This window comes from Hylobates moloch, unplaced genomic scaffold, assembly GCF_009828535.3.
Source record: "Hylobates moloch isolate HMO894 unplaced genomic scaffold, HMol_V3 SCAFFOLD_5, whole genome shotgun sequence".
Classification (NCBI taxonomy): Eukaryota; Metazoa; Chordata; class Mammalia; order Primates; family Hylobatidae; genus Hylobates; species Hylobates moloch.
Genome location: NW_026652280.1, coordinates 109732489 through 109753087, shown reverse-complemented (window position 1 = coordinate 109753087; position 20599 = coordinate 109732489). Strand labels below are relative to the sequence as shown.

At 39.6% G+C, this 20599-nt stretch overlaps 1 protein-coding gene across 5 annotated transcripts in view; it reads right to left on the bottom strand.

The window, feature by feature from the left end:
- SPAG17 (sperm associated antigen 17) overlaps nt 1-20599 on the bottom strand; it is a 238684-nt gene that overhangs the window by 17258 nt on the left and 200827 nt on the right. For all 5 annotated transcript variants that reach the window (XM_032154861.2, XM_058439406.1, XM_058439405.1 and 2 more), the window contains exons 38-45: nt 20457-20502; nt 17668-17767; nt 17397-17444; nt 14245-14344; nt 13372-13474; nt 10810-10941; nt 2622-2758; nt 1062-1246 (exon numbers count right to left, since the gene is read on the bottom strand). In XM_032154861.2, coding sequence (XP_032010752.1) covers nt 1062-1246; nt 2622-2758; nt 10810-10941; nt 13372-13474; nt 14245-14344; nt 17397-17444; nt 17668-17767; nt 20457-20502 — 851 coding nt within the window. The remainder of the gene's footprint in view (nt 1-1061; nt 1247-2621; nt 2759-10809; nt 10942-13371; nt 13475-14244; nt 14345-17396; nt 17445-17667; nt 17768-20456; nt 20503-20599) is intronic.

Here is a 20599-nt window from a genome sequence, read left to right as displayed (position 1 = left end):
AAATCTCCAAAACTAAAATTTTATACTGGAGTGACAGGACCCGCACGAATGAGTTTTATTAGTTTGAGGTTGACTGTCTATTTCTCCCCACCCACTTTGTTGGCAACAACCTGAAAAACAATCATGTGTGATTTGGTGGCCTGAGTTCCACATCAGATTGTTTCTCAGGAAGCAAAGGTTATTCCTGAAGCTGGGGATTTGCCTCAACTGAAATAACTGAAACGGGACAGGGATCTTTCAAACTGGATGCTTCTATCATTTTGTTTTATCTGATTTCCAGTCATCAATCCAGAATCACCAACATTCTTGAAGGATTTACCACTCAACTCTGAAAATGACTGCAACTGAAATAAACATATATTCCATTTTAATGGAAGTAATACACATGCTTATGTTTAATTCAAGATACAATAGTGGACATTTTGTAATTGGAAATGGTTTGGTAGAGGTATATGGTTTACTGATCCAATGGAAAGGTTTGAAATTTCACACAAAACAAAGTATTAGTAAAGCAAAGTATATGGTGGGTCTCAGGAGATCTGAAGTCTGGCCTCTGCTAGCTGACAAGATGTTACAACAAGTTACACAGTTTCTCCTTTTATAGTAGTCTCTAAGGTCTTTCCCTCCATTATGTAGAAACAATGTAATTAAAAGCGCCTTTCAGATCATAATGTGCAAACAAACATCAGCTAGTATTATTATAGTTAGTGGGTTTGAGAAAAAGACTGTCAATTATTGTACATTAGTTGCTGTAATACTTGTACAACCTCCCCCTTTTTTTCCACTAGTAGGGATCAGGATGTGAGTTGCTTTTACCAAAGTATGAATAATGATGAATAGGAGGGCAAGGAAGTATCCACCATATAATTGGAACCCGATAAACACTCACTGATTTGTTGATGAATGAATGAATGAATTAGTGTGTAAATGACTGAATAATGTGAAGATTCAAGGAGTAATTACAGTTCGTTTCAATAAACATTTACTGATGGAGGTGACCGAAGACAAGTCACAGGGTAGGGAAAGGTAACCTGAGCAGACCTTTGGTCTCTTGGCCTCACCTGCAGAAGTCCACTCCAACATTCTTGAGCTTTACAACTGTGGCATAGGTATGTCCTTCCTTAAGCACTCCAAACTTCACTGATGATGGGAGAAGATGGAACCCAAAAAGGGATGACTTTGCGTTATTAATGGCGGCAGATGCAACAGAGGATGTGTTCACTTTTCCTCCAACAGAATCTTGCACCTTTGCATTAAGGAAAAATTAATAAAATGGTTCTATTTTGAGTTCCCAAGATTAAAAAAAAAAGTCCCTGTCACCAGAGGAAAATAACTGTTGGGTTGCTGGAGGAAATGAATGTTTACAGTCTCATGTCATCCTTACAACAGTCCTGTGAGGACGTATTTTAGGCTTTGTTTTAAGGATAAGGAAGTCAAGTTCAGAGAACTGACAGACAGATAATTGTTCAAGTGGTAAGTGGCATAGCAAAGATTCAGACTTGAGTTTGTCTGATTCTAGTCTGTGCTCTTTCATCTGTGCCAGTGGTCATCAAACGTTAGCTTCCATCAGAATCTCCTGGAGGACACATAAATACGCAGATTGCTGACTTTACCCCCAGAGTTTTTCATTCTGTTGGTCGGGGGCAGGGCCCAAGAATTTGCATTTATAACAAGTTCTTAGTGTTGGCAATGCTGCTGGTCAGGCAACCACACTTTGAGAAACATTGGTCTGTGCCCTTATTATTCCTCACATCAGCAGCGCTGACATCATCTCAGAGTTTGTTAGAACTGCAGAATCTCATGCCCTACACCAGACCTAGTGAGTCAGAATCTGTATTTTAACAAGATCCCGAGGTAATTCATATGCACATTAAAATTTGAGACGTACTGTAATTTATATATTGTCAGTTATATATATATATGTATATCACAATAAATTTTGTGATGGAGATGAACACAGTATGCCACGGAAGAAAAAAAAAGATAATTATCAAAACTGGTGGGCTCCAGAAGGTTTCCCAACAGAACTAGGTGGAATCTTAATCTTAGAGGCTCTGAGGAAGAAAGGAACTTGGTATTTTTAAAGAATGAAGAGAAATCTACAATGGCTGAATTATAGTGAGTTTGACTCAGGGTGAGGGTGAAGAAGCAAATGGGGCCTTATCCTCATGCTAAGTCATTTGGATTTTATCCTAAGAGTCATGGCAACGGTGGCCAATGATTCCTTTAGCCAGTAGTAGTATGCTGGTAAACTGGCTCTCTGAAAACAATTCTGATTTCTAGTGTTTACCAATTTTGTGGTGCAAGTACTCCCAGCATGGCTGATTTCAAGCTATCAGTTTGGTTTGATGACTGGCTCATAAAATTTCTCCCAGCAGCCTGTATGAGCCAGCTCCATCAAAGCACCGTCTGAGTTTGCATGTGTGAGATGTAGGTTTAAAGAGCTTCATGGTGAGATGGTGGATACAGTCATAGCATACACAGTGGCTAGAAACTAATAACTTCAACGAATCAGAATTACATAAAATCTACAAAAGGAGCAGGATTGAAAAAAATAAAAAATAAAGAATTACATCAAATGCTGATTGGCTGCGGGGAATTTGTTCCCATGTTTGTTTTACCTTTGCAAGAGGTTGAGACTTAGGCTTGGAACTCAGCAAATAATGAGGCAACTTCACTTTTTCTTTTCTTGCTTGTCCCACAACACCCTGCAGCAAGGACTGGGTTGGAATTTTCATGGGCTCATGAGATTCTGGTTCTGTTAGAGAGAAAGCTTAAATTATGCCACATGGACACTTTATTCAAAGACATTTGAAGTAATATCAGAGTGTATAAGAACATAAACCAACTTGGAAACTTTTCTTCTTTGCTTTTCAAAGAGCTTATTTATTTATTTTTAATTTAATTTCAATTTTTCTTTTAGATTTACTGCAGGTTTGTTACAAGGGTATAATGCATGATCATGCTGCCCAAATAGTGAACACAGTATGCAACAGGACATTTTTCAGCCTGCATCCTCCCTTCCTCCCTCCTTTCAGAGTCCCCGGCATCTCTTGTTCCCCTCTTTATACCCATGAGTATCCAAGATTTAGCTCCTACTCAAGTGAGAACATGTGATTTTGGGTTTTCTGTTATTAATCTGCTTAGAATAATGGCTTACAGCTGCATCCATGTTGGTGCGAAGAATATGATTCCATTCTTTTTTATGGCTGCATAGTATTTCATGGTGTACACGTACTACATTTTAAAAATCCAATCCATCATTGATGGGCACCTAGGTTGATTCCATGTCTTTGCTATCGTGAACATTACTGCAGTGAACACGTAAGTATGTGAGTCTTTTTGATAGAACAATTTCTTTTTCTGTGGGTGTATATCTAGCAGTGGGATTGCTGGGTCAAATTGTATTTCTATTTTTAGTGTAAAGAGCTTATTTAAAAGGAGAAGTCTTCTGTTAATTCTCATTTTATGCCTTTTCATTTTACAAAGTGATTTTACATACATGACACAATACTGATCCTCACAACAACCCTATAAGGTGGGCAGTACAGATGCTATTAGCATCTATTTTTTAATAAATGAGAAAAATAAGATTCTTTTTTTTTTTTTTTTGAGACGGAGTCTCGCTCTGTCGCCCAGGCTGGAGTGCAGTGGTGCGATCTCGGCTCACTGCAAGCTCCGCCTCCCGGGTTCACGCCATTCTCCTGCCTCAGCCTCTCCGAGTAGCTGGGACTACAGGCCCCCGCCACCACGCCCGGCTAATTTTTTGTATTTTTAGTAGAGACGGGGTTTCACTGTGGTCTTGATCTCCTGACCTCGTGATCCGCCCGCCTCGGCCTCCCAAAGTGCTGGGATTACAAGCGTGAGCCACCGCGCCTGGCTGAGAAAAATAAGATTCTAAGAAGTCAAGTGGCCTGCCTAGGATGAACTGAATTATACCCAGATCTTCAAAGTTCCATTAGATCAACATTATATAATACAATACAACATTAACTCTGAAAGATTTCTTAAAACTAATGAGTAAAAAAAAAAAAAAAAATCCCAAGAATTTCTTTGACTCTACTACTATATTCATAGTTTTAAAAAGTGGTTTAGTAAGTATAGATAAATTAAGCCAGAAAATTAAATCTTCAGATCACTAAATTCGGTGACTTGTTCTTTTCCTCAGTTACATGAGGGAATGAGCAAGTGTAGGAAATCCATGCAGCAGTAGCTGTGTGTCTTTGTTCCACAGATCCAGGAGGTGGAAATAAGAATGGTATTTTAGATCATGGTAGTTAAAAATCCTTTCCTGCATTCAAATCAGGAAGAGAGGAAAAGGAAGGGGGCTAATATTTGAGTGTCCACGATCTGCAGGTGAGTGCCACACGTTTTTATACCTGAATGAGGGGGCTCTGGCGGTGATAATCTTGGACTGCTCAGCATTCTTCCCATCCTCCATCTCTATGCAAACTCCTGCCACACACATCTGGTGCCAGGACATCCCTGGTCCCAACCATGAGGAGCAAAGCCCAGTCAATGAGGGCCCTTCCCTGGATATTTCCGCTGAAGCGGACAGCGATAACCCCATCTTGCACACTAGGTTATGGATCTGGAAGAACCAGAATCTTAGGCCTTTATGGCCATGATCTCTGCCACATGGAAATAGCCTGTCCTTTGTAGGAGAGGATAAAGCCAAACAGGAACAAGTAGGGATGGATCACGGTGGAGGCAGGGGGGATGTGGAGAGAAACAGGCATTCAGACACAAATACTCTCCTGGAAAGCCAGAGTACCTGAAGCCAAATGCCCCTGGGCTAGCACCACAGCCACACAGCCACTATTCTGTGGTTTGCTTTTGATCACCAATAAATTTCCTTTTCTGTTGTTGTTCAAGTGAATTTGAGTTTTAGTTCTCATGGCTGTAAATGAGAAGTCCTAACTAATATAGTAGCAGCGTCTCTCTCTCTCTCTCTCTCTCTTTTTTTTTTTTTAGCCAAAGGGGAAACAGAGGATCAGAGGATTAAATAACTTGTCCAACAAACTATAATGTGGGTCAGGGCTGGAATGTGGACCTAAGTGTGTTGGAACCACAAGGAACATGCTCCTTTTACTACTCAGCGTGTCCCAAGCCCATTTGTGAATCACCATCTGCTGGGCTGCTTTTGGAAGAATAGAGATTTCCAGTCCACATGCCAGTAAAGCCCTATTCCTGACCAAAACAGAATCAGAATATCTGGGAATGGAACTCAGTGATCAGTGTTTTTATGTATTTATTCCCTTTGATCACTATTCTCTGCATAGGCAACCATTCTAGTAGCTTGGTAAAGTTTTTGTTCATATCCTTGCCGTATGTGTACTACTGCTTTGTGTGCATGCACGTATCAGTCTAATAAGTACTAATTTGTTGCTCATACTATAATTATTAATAGTAAATATGGTATGGAGTTTATCATGAGCTGGACACTGTGCTAAGCATTTTACATACATTAACTATTTTAATTCTCACAGCCCTGTGATGTATATAGCATTATTTCCCCTTTATAGAAGAGAAAAAGGAAGAGATAAATGGTTTAAATAATGTGCCCAGTGTCACATAGCTATTACACAAGGAGCCCAGATGTGAACCCAGGTAGAGCCCGTACTCTTAGCTCTGCTCGATACTAGACTGCATCCAATAAAACATGCAGATGATTATTCCGCTGAGCCTGCCCTCCAGGGATCAGGATAATGGGTGAGGGAGTCCTTGAGGGTCTTGGAGCAGTGGCTGATTACCAGCTGACACAGAGGTCCTTTAGTATTTTAAGAACTGGTACAATCCAACTAGTGCATTCATCTGAATATTACTGCTGTACCTGAGCCGACTGAAGAACCAGTAGTGGTTCCTTGTTACCACGCTGAGGAAGGCTGGATTGTTTCTTCACAATTATTTACTTCCCCTTTGAGGATGGCTTCCCTGTAGGTGGAATTTATTTCTCTGCTCCATTGACTTTGAGCTTGGCTATGGCACTTGCTTTCACCAACAAATGTGTCTGTGGATGGCAGTGTGTGCCAGGCTGAGCAGAGGCTGTGAGGAGCAGCATGTGCTTCTGCTGGACTCTCTTGAGCTTTGACCTTCTGCTGTGAGAACGGCTTGCCTGACATGGTGGCTCCTTGGCTCCTACAGTGTGGCATTCTTGGAATACACCTGAACATTACCTGCAGCCAGAGGTGTGCTGGTGAATGGTTAACAACTACCTTTCCCAGGGTAAGCTGCCCTGGTTTGTACCAGTCTGGGGCAGAGCTGCCATGGACATCCACAGGCCCTCAGGCTGCTTGTTTTAAGCCACCAAAGGATTTGGCGGCACTTCCGTTCAGTATTACCACAGTCAGCACTGAACCCATGTTTTATTTTGCAAGTCCACACCTTCTCTAGCTGACTCTATTGTATTTTCCGGACATCATCTTGTATTATTACCAAATAAAAGCTCTCTTATTTACTTACACTGATTTCCTGTTCATTTCTCCCTTCATGCTTTTGAACATATTCATTTTATTTTAAATAAAATATTCAGGCCGGGTGCGGTGGCTCACGCCTGTAATCCCAGCACTTTGGGAGGCCAAGGCGGGCGGATCACCTGAGGTCAGGGGTTCGAGACCAGACTGGCCAACATAGTGAAACCCCGTCTCTACTAAAAATGCAAGAAAAAAAAAATTAGCCTGGCATGATGGTGGGCCCCTGTAATCCCAGCTACTCAAGACGCTGAGGCAGGAGAATCGCTTGAACCCGGGAGGTGGAGGTTGCAGTGAGTCAAGATTGTGCCACTGCACTCTAGCCTGGGCGACAGAGCAAGACTCCCTCTCAAAAAAAAATTAATAAAATAAATATTCTTTTCTCTTCCCTACGTCAGGAATGTAGTGTAATATAATATAGAGAATTAGGAGTCTTGAAATTCATTCTAGCCCTAGCTCAGTCACAAATTTGCTGTATGATTTTTAGATGTCACTTGACTTCTCCAGGTTTCAGTTTCCTTAGGTAAAATGAGGGTTGTTGTAGGTGATTCACCTCTTAAATCTTAAAATCTATGAAATTCTGTTTATTTTTCAAGACCATTCCTCCCATAAAGCTTTCTCCACTGCTTTGTGTTAATTCCTTCCTACTCTGAATTTCTTTAAACTTTTTATATCAAAACTTAATTTTCCATTTACAGTGGAGTCATATTATTGTCCCTTATCTCAAGTACCTCGGTACCTGGGGGTGCAGTAGGTGTTTCAAACAATTTATTTTTCCTCCTTCAAAGCTTTGTTTCTTTGAAGCTTGTGCCATCAGACTGTATTAGTTACTACTTCTCCAAGTGGTTATCATTTACTGACCACTCTCAATCATTCCTTTTGTTCACTGGTGATTTTAACACCTGAGAGAGTCTCCCACTTTATCTTTCCTGATGACATCACCTGGATGATCCATCCAACACCCTGTCCTATCTGATTCTTGATCACATCGTTTCTTCATCTTTTCCACCTCACAAAGTCTCATGGCCACATTTTTTACCTTGCCAACCCCGATCATTTTACCATTTTCAAAATCTGTTTCCAGTACCCTTTCTGGATTACCACCTCCTATTCTTCTAGCTTATTATTCTGTCATATCCAGCAGGCAATTATTTGACCTCACTGAGGTCTCTCACCAACACTATCACCTTACACAAGTAGTCCCTCCCTTCTTGTTTTGCTTTCCTGCTTATCTGGAATAGATTTGATGCTCTATCATGATATCCACTCCTTTGCAATCAGACAGGAATTCCCTCATCCATCTTCCCCACACCAAACCTGTCAACCTGCCTGCAAATGTATCCCTACTCTCTCTCTTCTTTCCTGTCACTATGGAGAAGGTGACCCTATTAACCTATTAACCATATCTAAGGTTAATTCTGTCACTCAAGGTTTTCCATCTTCTTTAGGACCTTGCGATCTTGCACCTTGGGTGCCCCTTTCTTTGGCATCATCAAGTTCTCTCTGGTATGGAATTATCATCATTTGCAAATCAATAAGCTCCAGTATGCCTAATCTTTAGAAAAATATCTCTTCCTTGACTACATATTCCTCTTTTATATGCAATCCCATTTCTCTAGTCTTTTAAGCAAAACTCTAGGGTAAAGCTGTGTACTCTTGTGCTGCCACCATTCTATCTATTACCCACTTCACTTAGGCTTCAATCCCCTCCGTGCTCTGAAACTGCCCTTGTTAAGTTCACCAGTGATCTCCAACTTGTTCAACCCCATTTTCCTTTCTCACCTTGCTTGACCTTTCAGGGGCATTTGATAGACTCCAAATACTCAGTGATTTCACACTCCTGTTTTTCTCCTACCTTACTGGCTGCTGCTCCTCCTCCTCCTCCTCCTCCTCCTCCTCCTTCTTCTTCTTCCTTCTCCTTCTTCTTCTTCTTCTTCTTCTTCTTCTTCTTCTTCTTTTGAGATGGAGTTTCACTCTTGTTGCCCAAGCTGGAGTGCAATGGCGTGATCTTGGCTCACTGCAACCTCTACCTCCCAGGTTCAAGCGATTCTCCTGCCTCAGCCTCCTGAGTAGCTGGGATTACAAGTGCGTGCCACCAAGCCTAGCTAATTTTTTGTATTTTTAGTAGAAATGGGGTTTCACCATGTTAGCCAGGCTAGGTCTCGAACTCCTGACCTCAGGTGATCCACCCGCCTCAGCCTCCTAAAGTGCTGGGATTACAGGCATAAGCCACTGCGCCGGGCCTACTGGCTTCTTCTTAATGTCCTTTACTGGCTCTTCCTCTGCCTTTTACCTTCTAGAGTTTGCCTCAGGATAGCCATTCTCAAGGCATAAACCTATATCAGCAACATCAGCACCACTTGCGAACTCATCAAAACTACAAATTCTCAGCCTCACAATCGGTTTAACCTAAGAATCATCCTTGATTCCTTTTTGTCTCACTCCTGCATCCTCTTGAGCAGCAAATTCTATTGGCTCCACCCTCATGATATAGTTCCTATTAATTTCCTTCTCTCCATTCCCTCTTCGCCCACCACAGCCCAGGTCTTCAGCAATTCTCACATGTGCCACTTCAGTTGCTTCTTCCTTGCTTGCTCTTTTTCTCACTCCTCCCTTTCCTTGCCACGAGTTGTTATCCTCACAGAGTGATCTTTTTAAAATAAAAATTAGCCATGTAACTACCCTGCTCAAAACCTTCCACTGATGTTTGAATAAAACTGCGCTGAGAAGTACTACATGATCTAATCTCTGCCCCTCTTTCTGACCTCATCTTCTTCTACCTTTTTCTCTGCTCATTTTGTTCTAGCTACATGCCTCCTTAATGTTTCTTCGCCTCAGGACCTTCATACTTGCTATTCTCACTACATGAACTATTCCTCTCTCCTAATCTTTGCAGGGCTGACTCCTTCTTATACTCGTCTCAACTCAACTATTTTTTCACAGAGAGGCCTTCTAATCTCCTAATGGAATGTTGCCCCTCTCCCAAGTCACTCTCCATACATTGTACTGTTTTATTATGTCATAATATTTATTACAACCTTAATTTATCTGACTCATTTATTTGTTTACATATTGTCTAGGTTTGCTCATAATATGGGAGGGGTCTAGCTCCATCAGATATGGGAGGGGTCTAGCTCCATCAGACTGTGGCCTCATCACTGTTGTATATCCATGCCTAGAACAATGCCTAGCAAACAGTAGGCATTGAGTAATTATCCACTGAATGAATAAAACTTGTAGGAGAGAAGTTTAAGTCAGAAACGCAAGTCTTGTATGGGGTAAATCTTTTTTTTCTTTCTTCTTTTCTTTTTCTTTTTTTTTTTTTGGGATGGAGTCTCGCTCTGTTGTCTAGGCTGGAGTGCAGTGGCATGATCTCAGCTCACTGCAACCACTGCCTCCCAGGTTCAAGCGATTCTCCTGCCTCAGGCTCCTCAGTAGCTAGCATTACAGGCAAGTGCCACCATGCCCAGCTAATTTTTGTATTATTAGTAGATACAGGGATTCACCATATTGGCCAGTCTGGTCTTGCACTCCTGACCTCAAGTGATCTGCCCGCCTCAGCCTCCCAAAGTTCTGGGATTACAGGCATGAGCCACAGTGCCTGGCCAGGTAAATCTTTTAATTCACACTTAAATGTGGCAAAATACTTGCTCTATAAGAGATAACTGAAACCCATCAGTAGATTCCCATCTCACATTCAGCATGGAACATGACCACAGGAACCAAGTGGTGGCAAAATTATCTACACAATGCAAATTACTCTCTCTATCTCTCTTTTGTGACCAACTACATTTAGTTGAATTATCTTAGTGAAATCGGCATAATGTGACTCCACTGTAACTAGATATTATCCTGTATTATTCTATATTTTAATTTCTGCTAGTCCAATAAGATTATGTGCTATGTAAGATAGACTACATCTTATGTTTTTCTTCTAGCACCTGCAGGACCAAGAAAGTACTGAGATAACACGTAATTCTAAGTACCAAATTTCTGGCTACTCAAGAAAAGCTATCAGGTGTCATCTGATCCTCAATAAATCATACAAGTTCTCAGAGAACTAAAAGGGATAAAATTAAGTAAAAATAAAATAACATCAAAAAAGTATTTCTTCGTAGTTCTTTCCTTCAATCTGGAACTTGCAATCATTCTCAAAAATGTTATTTGAGATATTTTGATGTGCTAAGAAGCCTTTGCAAAGCTGCATAGCTCCAGGATCCACGACCCTCTCGATTTTTTTCTGTAACTCTCAACCACGTCTCCTAGTGCCATCTCCCATCTGCCAAAAAGATGTAATGTTCAGTTTCAAGAAGCAATAAGATAAAAAAGACTGCCATACCTTCAGGAGATTTTGTTAAATTTTCAATTTGATTCTGAGCAGTGAAATCCTTCTTATCTGCAGAAATCTCTGGTTTTGGAAGACTAGGTACACTTGAGGATTTCTGTTCTGAAACCTTATGTGGCTTGAAATCTAGAAAACCCGAAATGAACCTTATAAAGTGATATTTTGTACGATGATATAATGACTACTAATGTTTGCCTGAACAAACATTGAACAAGGTGTTTTACATTGAACAAGGTGTTTTACAGTGAACAAGGTACCTTTTCTCCCACTCTCTTTAGAAAGAGTAAATATAAGAAAGCTATTAAGAGGCAGGGATTCTTAAAATATGATATAATGTTTGCCATTAACAAACAGGAAAGTATTTGCAAAGTTTGTACTCCCTAGGAGCTAGCTGGTTCTTTATGGGTATTATGACCAAATAGTAGAGTTGTCACCTTGTTGTGTTATGTAGAAGAAACCAAGTAATTTGTTTCTACTTTTACCTGGTAATGGCAACTGAGATGTGATCTTTTTAAAAAAATTTCCAAACTTAAATTCATTCATTACTGTGAAAACGTAGCTCTTTGTTAAATGTATCTCTTTAAGAAATAGGTACAATAGGAAACAAATTTTAAGGAAATCTATCTAGGATTGAGGAGGCAAATACATTTCAATTCGTGTGTGTGCCAACCCTGGTTGAATGGTCCTGGCTGCCTCAAGTACCGTGCTGAAAAGACTTCCGCAGTCTCACTCCATTTCAAGAGGAGAATAAGCAGTGCTTGGTTAGTGCTGACTGCCCAGGCTGCAGGAGGTCTGAGAGGCAGCCTAACAGCCACCAATTTCTGATCCCTGATTTCTCCCCATCACATTTATAAGTCATTGTTCCAGCCTTAATCCTTGGTTTACCAACTCTGTCATAATTAGATATTTCTATTGGCTGTGTTCATTATAGACAGTAGAACTTCAAGTATCGTATTGTACAGTAGAAAATTCCTCTATCTGGGTATTTTTTTTTTTTTTTTTTTTGAGACGGAGTCTCGCTCAGTTGCCTAGGCTGGAGTGCAGTGGCGCGATGTCAGCTCACTGCAGGCTCCACCTCCCGGGTCCACGCCATTGTCTCCCTCAGCCTCCCTAGTAGTTGGGACTACAGGCACCTGCCACCACGCCTGGCTAATTTTTTTGTATTTTTAGTAGAGACGGGGTTTCACTGTGTTAGCCAGGATGGTCTCGATCTCCTGACCTCATGATCCACCAGCCTTGGCCTCCTAAATGCTGGGATTACAGGCGTGAGCCACCACGCCCGGCTCCCTATCTGGGTATTTTAACTACTCAGTTTACTAGAGAGAAACACTAAATTTTATTTCATCCCTAAATTCTTCAGCATGCAGCTCCTGAGAATGAAGACATTCTCCTACATATTAACAGCAACATCATCATACCCAAGAAATTAACAGTAATTTAACAATGTCCTCTCTTACACAGTCTCCTAATCAAACTTGTGCAGTTTCTCCAAAATATCTTTTATAGCTGTTTTTTCCTCAATCAAGCATCCTAATCAAAGCTTAGGTTTCACATTCAGTTTTTATATCACTTTAGTCTGTTTTAGTTTAGAACAATCATCCCATCTTTTTTGTTTTAATGACATTGATTTTTGGAGAGGCTGGGCTGGTTGTCTTATAGAATGCCTGCAGTTTGGTAGACATTTGTCTCTGTTTCCTCTTGATTAGATTCTGTTTAAGGATTTTTGGTAAGAATTCTCTATAGGATTGTATTAATCGGTTTTCACACTGCTTATAAAGACACATCCAAGACTGGGTATGTCTACAGGAAAAAGGTTTAGTGGACTCACAGTTCCACATAGCTGGGGAGGCCTCACAATCATGGTGGAAGGCAAGGAGAAGCAAGTCATGTCTTACATAAATGGCAGCAGGAAAATAGACAGCGAACTTGTGCAGGGGAACTGCCCCTTATAAACCCATCGGATCTCATGAGACTTATTCACTAACATGAGAACAGCATGGGAAAGACCTGCCCCCATGATTCGATTACCTCCCACCAGGTACATCCCACAATACGTGGGAATTCAAGATGAGATTTGGGTGGGGACAAAGCCAAACCATATCAAGGATCTATGCACTTTGTGTTGCATTACATGAGAACTCACTTACTGCTAGGTTGTGTCATTGTTGGTAGGAGTTTGATGACTTAGTTAAGGTAGAAAATGCTGAATGTCTCCATTGTAAAGATGCATTTTCCTCCTTATAATTTGTAAGTAATATGTGGGTTGATATTTTGAGACCTTATGAATGTCTTGTTCCCCAGTGAACTTTCATTACTCCCTTGCTTTTTAAATTCGTCTGGTCTCCTAAATGCATTTAGGGCAATTTTAAGCATACAGGAAGAAAACTAAATGTTATTTACATATTAGTTTTCTCATATAACTCAGCCAGATCTGTCATATGCAGGTCACTGTAGGCTATGTCGTCAGCTATCACTGGTTATGTCCTAAGAGGCCACTGTTAGGTATTATTCAGTTACGGACATTTAATAGGAATATGTGCTATGCTAATGTATTACCTAGCTTAAGATCAGATGTATCTTGAACAGCTGTTTCGTTTGCATCTTCATTTTTATTTGTAAAAGAAGGCAGTTTTTTGGAAAGACTGTCCAGATGATTATACTGAAAGGAAAAAAAAAACTTATTTTAGACTTATACATGGCTGAAATTCAGCTGTCACAAATATGTTAAATTAACAAGCAATAATGAAAACATATTTTTAACGCCCTGAAAATAAAGTTTACAAACTAAAATTCTACAAGAGACTGATTAACCCAATTCTAGCTTTTGTTAACTAGTCATAATTTCCCGTAATTTCTTCTGAAATTTTCATATAAATGCAGGGTGTTCTGAACACATGAAAATATTCGCTTTGCTTCAGGGTTTTAATGAACTTTTGGCCAGTGAGGGGAAGGTCGGGGCTGTGGTCCTACAGGTAGGCTGAAATAGAACAGGAGAAGAGCGTTCTCCCTCCCTGAGCTTCCAAGAACTCACAATCTCTTAGTGCTGTCTTAGCAGCTGATGGATGAGGAAATATTAACTGAATAAAAATTTCAAAATAGGTTATCAGAGGACAATCAATGATAGGAAAGATTCTGCCTAAAAAGGCTTAACATAGATGGGAGAGGGTAATTAATAGTGAGACTGAAAGGCAGGATGGGGGAGTGATAGTAATACATTGCAGAGAACGTCTACTTAGGTGCAAGACCTGAAATTAGTCTTCCTTATCACATGCTTGAGAGAATATGGATTTGAAGGGTACAGGTTAGTCAGCCAGGTCGATGCAGGAAAGAATTAAACAGCATCAGGAAAGATAGATCACATAATAACATATGCAATATATCAAATTTCTAAAAACTTTTATTAAATTATTTTTCATTATATTCAATTACCTGAGACTGATATAACTGGCTCAATTCAGATTTAAAAAAGGGTGGTATTATGCGGTTCTTAATATCCATTAGATAATTCTGTGTTGTCTCAATTTCCTTCCTGGTTGATGTTTCCATAATGATGCAAAAGAAGACAGAGAACATTTTAAAGTGTTATTTGTTTGTGCTTTAGCTCTAAATCCCACAAAAATGAATGCAATCACTAACAATAAAACTGATAAGAATTAATTTGTTAGATATTTTTTGTCAACTTGTTTTGGTTCATTTTCTCTTCTTTTAGAATCAGTCGCATTTCCTGCTTCAAAAATCAGACTCTCATGTAAGATAAGAAATAATGATACCAGGTGTTAGTTTGATTTTGTAGTTGATCTCAAAAGGCTAAAAACCACATAGTCCTGTAATGGTTAAACTTTTTGAGGTTTTTCAATGCTCTGAGCTTTAAATGACAGCTAGCGTCTACTGGTTTTCATAATTTCAGTAGCAGTAGTAACAAAAAAAACCTAAACAAACCAAAAACAAAAACTTGAGGCATGATTTGTGAATAATGTGGTCAGTGTTTACAGAGTTAAAGAAAAGCAATCAGGATAGTACTGCTTTCCAATACCAGAACCCCTATGTTGGGGAGACATTATAGAGAAAGCCAATGAGATGTAAACTGAAGTCATTGGGTAAGAGTCCAGGAGCTTTTAAAGAGGGCTGACTCAACTGGGAGACTTTTCCTTGTCCTTGCCTCATGTCTTTCCCTACTTCCTGAAATATGAATGTAATGGCTGGGGCTGCAGCAATCATTTTGCAACTTTGAAGTAAGCTTGAGAATGGAGATGATGTACTAAGAATGATGGAACAGATGAAAAGAAGGAATCTGAATTCCTGATGATGTTGTGGTGCTTCCTACCATGAACTGCCTACCTCTGACTTTTTTCACGTTAGGAAAATAAGCCCCTTTTAATACAAGCACTGATTTGGAGGTTTTCTGTTAAATGTAGCTGAACTCAATCCTCCCTGAAATAGTTTTCATTTTTAAATGCTTATTGCACTAAAAAACCTAAGTTTTGCAAAGTATTTTACATTTAATCTTACAATAACCCTGTGAGTTACTATTTTTATACTCATTTTATGAGTTGAAAAACCAAAGCAAAGAGAGGTTAAGTAACTTATTCCAAATCACATTACCAATAAAGGGTGGAATCTAAATTAAAACCCAGGTTGCTTGCCTCCAAACCCATGATCTTGACAACTGCACATGCTAGTCAGCCGTCAGTCCCCTAGTGTGAGAGCTAAAAGAGACCTTAGATATTTGGCAGTCCAATTAGCCTGTTTATTGATGAGCAAACTGAACTCCAGAAGTAAATGTTACTGAAGTGAAACAACCAGCCAGCATCATACATTCTGTAAGTAATCAAATTGTAACTGACTGGATCTGTGACCAGTGCTCTTATACTAGTTGATCTGTCTGGAAATATCAGAAAGGCATGACCAAAATACAACCTTACTTAAACAACTTTCACTTCCCATTAAAAGTTTCTTATCTCTACTGCCTCACTGCATTCACTCATCGATCTATGGCAGTCTGGCTGCTGCCCACCACTCTTTTAAAATTATCCTCACAAAAGAAACTAATCAACCTTGTAACTGATAAACCCAAATTCCTTTTTTCATTCCCATTTCTGATTTTTCTACAGCATCTGACATTTGCCGACCAGCTTCTACTTCCTTGTAACTTTTTCTTTCCTTGACCCAGTTCATCTTCCACATTGCCAACACTTGTCTTTCTGTGACACTCATCTAATTATATGTTTCACTCTTCTTCTTCAAAAAACTTTCACTGGCTTACCATTATATACCTATAAGTTAAAACTTGAAATTGTTAATGTTTCAAAATTTTAAAAATTTGTGTAGATAATACAAGCGTATGTACACAGTTTAAAGAACACTCAAGAGTACGTAATAATGAAGTCTCCATCTCATCCTATCCCCCATCTCTCAATCTCCTTCCTCTCAGGCAATCACTGTCTCTTGGAGAAGCTTTTAGGGATATTCTGATAATAATGTGCTTCAGGGCACACTACCTTAAAATATGGCAGCTTGACACACTGAATATTTTCAGCTGAAGGAATTTGAGCAAATGGCAGAAGCAGGAAGTTTACTTTCACCTTCCCTCTGCCCTTCTTCCCTGAAGCAGGACATAAAACCTAGAAAGGATTTTCTGACCTTCCCCTAAAGCAGCTCGTAAGACTCTCTCATGAGAGGTGCCCTTGCAATACACGCAGGAAAGGAGCATCCTTATCTCTGAAGACACAGATGCACAGAGAGGAATCTGAGCAACAGACCTTGCTATAGCCCCCCACTTATTACCGCTAGATTGTGCTTTTTTGCCCTATCATATTTCTCCTTGAGTGTCCATTCTTCATCAAACCTAGCATAAAGACACTCAGGTTTAGCCATTTATTTGGGTCTTCATTTCCTTATAAAGACTGTCATGTCATGCAAAACTTAAGCTATCCTCCCTGCAGACAGTATATCCCTTCTAGTTTGACCTTGTATAGGGGAGGTGATCCATGAGGCTTAAAGTCTTATCTCAGCACTCCCCTAACACATTTCACAAGACAACCCTGACATTTTTATGAAGAAACATATTAATCCTGAAGTTATCCTGAAGAGGAGCCATGTAAATGTGTACAATAGATAGTATCATATGTACTGCCACATACTCAACAAATATATCTGGCTTCTTTTCTCTTTGACAAGACAGCTGGAGTTGAAATCCCCAGCTAGGACTAAAAGGAAACCAAACCATATAATGCTTAGAGCACATTCCTCCTGTGAATTATAAGAACCTTGAAAGTTTATGACTGTGTTCTGCATTAAGTTCCAGAATATTTACTAGTATATTAGAATCGCCAAAGGCACAGTGAGGGCCTAGAGAGCTTTCTTGCTTAGGAGAGGAAGAGGATCTATCTAATGGTCAAATGGGTTTCCTCAAGAGACAGTGATGTCATCACACAGAGCTGAATGACCACTTGGTAGACATGTTGCAGAAGAGAGTCAAATAACATCTGGGTGCCTGGCAGGACATTTTGGCCTATCCCATTCTCAGAGTCTATTACTCTGGGCCCTTTCAGGTGCTTATGTGCATTTTGGGGTATAATTACCTCGTTTTGTCTATCTTTTCTTTCCAGCGTTTTGAGGATGCTGTGTGTCTATGTGAAAGGAAAGGAAAGGATGGTGAAAAGGGGCAATGATTTCAGCTTAAAAACAACACCAAAAACCCTCACCACTATATGATGAATTGTTAATAGTATGAGAGACGAAGGGCTGTGAATTCATTGATGTAGTCACCAAAAGTTATAACACCTGCATATTCCATTTCATCAATCACTGCATACCTAATACTAATTAGAACACATTATTGGATTAGCTTACCTCCATTTCTTCTCAAAGAAATCTTTACCAAATGTGTCTGGTGGGCATTTTGGAGGCGTAGCCAAAGATTGCTTGAATAAATCAGTTAGGTGAGCTGCAACTTTAAACATAGATGTATTTAACTTTTATCCCCACTTCTTTATAGGGCAACACACAATCGGTACACAATTACTCATTTGAGATGCCTGTTTAGAGCCTATATTTAATCTATCAAGTGTTTACTAGGACTTACATGACCAAGCTGTAATACAACAGAAAACTAGACTACTTTTATGAAATATCCTACTAGAAAACACACAACTTACAGTCAAAATGTAAAATGCAGTGATATCTCATTTATCCCATATTATTAGGGGAAATGGTATTCGAGTTAACTGAATTTCCTCATATCTGAAGCAGTAAACCTTAAAACAAATTAACCATAATATTGAAATTGTTTTTCTGAATATTTTCCTGCTTCCCGAATCTAAGAACATGAATATAAGACAATGGTTGTTCAACAATTTAGGCAGCGATTCTCAGTTTATTCACAAAACATGATCTCGGTGGGATGTCAACGGGAGATTAAGAAAAGGAGAAAATTTTCATGTTTCACGGTTATATGAGTTTGGGAAACACTGATTTATACAAGGTTAAATAGGTTTCACTACTTTTCCGCATCTTTAATTAATGAATGTACATTGTGACTCTCTAAGAAAATAAGACAATATGAAGCATTATCCAAACTTATTTTAATATGAAACTCATTTTTGGTGGAGTCTTCTCATAGATGAGTGTTTTAGGAAATACTATGGGAGAATATTGATTTAGGATCATTTTAATTAATATGTCAGGGACAGCTATAAGTATGCAACAGCTGTTTATTTCCTGGAACTGTTTGTTTAAAAAAATATGTGAGTTTGTATTTCACTTTTGGAAAACCTATGTGTTTTCCTTTGTTGTGCCTGTTCCCTTGTCCCAGAGGTTAAAAATTCAAAAGCTACAGGGTAGGGTTGCCAGATAAAGTATAGGGCCCCTGGTTAAATTTGAATTTCAAATAAACAAACAACTTTTTATTATAAGTATATCCCAGGCTTCTGGGGACATACTATGTCTCAACCTGCTTTGTGTTGCCATAAAATAATACCTGAGGCTGTGTAATTTATAAAGAAAAGAGGTTTCTTTGGCTCACAATTCTGCAGGCTGTACAAGAAGCATGGTGTGGGCATCTGCTTCTGGTGGGGGCCTTAGGCTACTTTCACTCATGGCAGCGGGGGAAGGGGAGCTGGCATGTATAGAGACCACATAATGAAAAAGGAAGCAACAGAGAGAGTGGAGATGCCAGACTCATTTTACCAACCAGCTCTCATGGCAACTAACAGAGTGGGAATTCACTCACCACCAAGAGGACAGAAGGTACCAAGACATTCATAAGGGAGCCATCCCCATGACCCAAACACCTCCCACTAGGCCCCACCTCCCTCCAACATTGGGGATCAAATTTCTTTTCTTTTTTGAGACAGGATCTTGCTCTGTTGCCCAGGCTGGAGTGCAGTGGCATGATCTCTGCTCATTGCAACCATCACCTACAAGGCGAAAGCTATCCTCCCACCTCAGTCTCCAGAGTAGTTGGGACCACAGACATGCACCACCACAACTGACTAATTTTTTTTTTTTTTATATTTTCTGTAGAGATGGGGTTTCACCATGTTGCCCAGATGGGTCTCCAACTCCTGGACTCAAGAGAACCACCCACTTTGGCCTCCCAAAGTTCTAGGATTACAGGCAAGAGCCACCAGGCCAGGCCTGGGGATCAAATTTCAACATGCTATTTAAAGGGGTCAAACATCCAAACTATAGTGTACTTATACTAAAAAAAATTATGTGTCATTCATCTAAAATTTAACTAGGCCTTCTTTATTTTTATTCACTAAATCTGGCCACCCTACTACAGGAGTTGCCCAGGGTAAAAGGGTGACCACAGAATATAGGGACAGGGAAACATAGGGGGTTGTGATGGACTCCTGTGATGGTCATTCTAAAGAAGCAGCTGTCAATTGTCTTCAGCCAAATTTACTATGTAATCATGTGAGATTTCAAGAGGAGAAAAATCTGGATAAACAACAACAACAACAACAACAACAATAAAAACAACTGTACAAGCCCAAACTGTGGAGGATACTCAGAACCTATCTGTGGGCTGAATGAAGTGCATGGCTGCCAGTTTATGATCTTTGTCATATGGCCAAAAAACAAAACAAAACAAAACAAAAACCCACCAAATTCTCTACTGCTTGTTTGCTGTGAGCTATGAAACCATCTAACCACATTTGTTAGGGCTGTGTATATATACCTCCAAATGAATATTCTCTGAATGAGATCTAACAGTAAACTACTTGCACTACATACAGTGTAAAACAGTGCAAGGTTTTGGTGATAACAGTGTAGTTGCTCAAAAATTCTGTGTGTGGGAGGGCGGGCTGTTGGTTGGTTGACTGTTTCCTTCCTATATCTTCATTATAGTTGAAGCTAGCATAAAAGTCAAATGTCAACATTTTTCACTTAATGGATGAAAGTTAAAGATGAATGAGAGAAAATCATGGTTTTCTAGGATCTCAAAGCTCAGGCAGAACAATACAGGTAGAATGATTTACAAAAATAAACCACCACAACACAACATGGCCGATACAAGAATGGAGATATGTACATGGTGTCTTGTTATCAGGTAAGAGAATGACTGATAAGTGTATTTAAGATGATTCCTTTGAAATTTGTAAATATATTGCAGAAGAATATTAAATGCAACTTACCTTCAGTAACATGACTTTTTGTAGTTTCCGCCATTTTAGGGAAAGACTGAAATGAAGATAGAATTACTTAACAGTGATGATTATATTACTTACAAGACTTACTTTGTTTAGAAACATTTTCTCAAGTAGATCTTTTGTAAAAA